General features: G+C 47.9%; 1 protein-coding gene across 1 annotated transcript; it reads right to left on the bottom strand.

Annotated features, from left to right (window-relative positions):
* Positions 1-951, bottom strand: LOC102003881 (olfactory receptor-like protein OLF3). The gene has a single exon (XM_005404721.2). The coding sequence runs from the start codon at positions 949-951 to the stop codon at positions 1-3; it is 951 nt and encodes a 316-aa protein (XP_005404778.1).
* Positions 952-1,219: the final 268 nt, after the last annotated feature.

Here is a 1,219-nt window from a genome sequence, read left to right as displayed (position 1 = left end):
TCAAGTTGACAGTTTTGATATCAACCCAGAAATTTGTCCTAATAGTTTCTGCCAGGCTGCTTTCACCTCTTTATTCCTTAGACTGTAAATCATGGGGTTCAGCATGGGGGTGAAAACAGCATAGAAGAGAGAGATCAACTTCTCTTGAAGGACAGAGGGGCTGGAGTGGGGCTGGATGTAGGTGAAAATGGCCATCCCGTAGCACAGGGCAACCACAGTGAGGTGCGAGGCACAGGTGTGGAAGGCTTTCCTCCTCCCCTCTCTGGACTGGATCTTTAGGATGGCGATGATCTGGATGTAGGACAAGAGCACCAGCAAGAAGGGGGTCATCAGCAGGACGATGCTAGAAATCGTGATGGCCACTTCATTGGAGGAGGTGTCCACGCAGGCCAGTCTGACCACAGCTAGGAGTTCACAGGATATATGATCAATGTACTTGTTTGTGCACATGGGCAGCTGAAAGGTGATGGCGGTCTGCATGAGAGAGTTGGTGCAGCCACTGGCCCAAGAGGTGATGGCCAATCTACTGCACAGTCCTGAATGCATGATGGCGGAATACCTCAGGGGGTCACACACAGCCACGTAGCGGTCATAGGCCATCACTGCCAGGAGGACGAACTCAATCCCACCCAAAGCCAGGGAGAAAAACAACTGAGCTGCACAGCTCACGAATGGGATTGCTTTATGTTCAGCCAAAAAATGCACCAGCAGCTGAGGGACTATGCTGGTGGCGTAGGACACATCCACAAGGGAGAGGTTGATGAGGAAGAAGTACATGGGCGTGTGGAGTCTGCTGTCCAGTCTGATCAGAAGGACAATGAGGAAGTTCCCCAGCACTGTCACCAGGTACATGATCAAGAACAGGACAAACAATGAGACTTGAACATCCCAGTCACTGGATAGGCCAAGGAGAATAAATTCACTCACCCATGTCTGGTTATCTGGTTCCATTAAAAACTGTTAATATGCAATCAGAGCTGGAAATAAAAGTTGATATTTGTTAAGAACCACCAAAATACCTTTCTTTAAATATATCTCCATAAACCAGAGACCCTTGATTGGGTACTTCAGATCAGGGATTGGCCAAGAAGATGTCTTGAACCTAGTATGCTTTGTATATCTACTTTGAATCAGAAAGACAGTGGAGCACCTTCAGGAGGACATGATTCATTATCAGGGAGGTCACTTATGCCCTGAAGGTAATGCATTCCAATTCCAG

The sequence above is a fragment of the Chinchilla lanigera genome, unplaced genomic scaffold (assembly GCF_000276665.1).
Source record: "Chinchilla lanigera isolate Chin_1 unplaced genomic scaffold, ChiLan1.0 scaffold00090, whole genome shotgun sequence".
In the NCBI taxonomy this organism is placed as follows: Eukaryota; Metazoa; Chordata; class Mammalia; order Rodentia; family Chinchillidae; genus Chinchilla; species Chinchilla lanigera.
Note: the sequence above shows the minus strand (reverse complement) of the source record. Positions and strands in the feature narration are given on the sequence as shown.

Coding starts and splice junctions, on each gene's coding strand:
- LOC102003881 (XM_005404721.2), bottom strand. CDS start 951: ATGGAACCAGATAACCAGACATGGGTGAGTGAATTTATTCTCCTTGGC.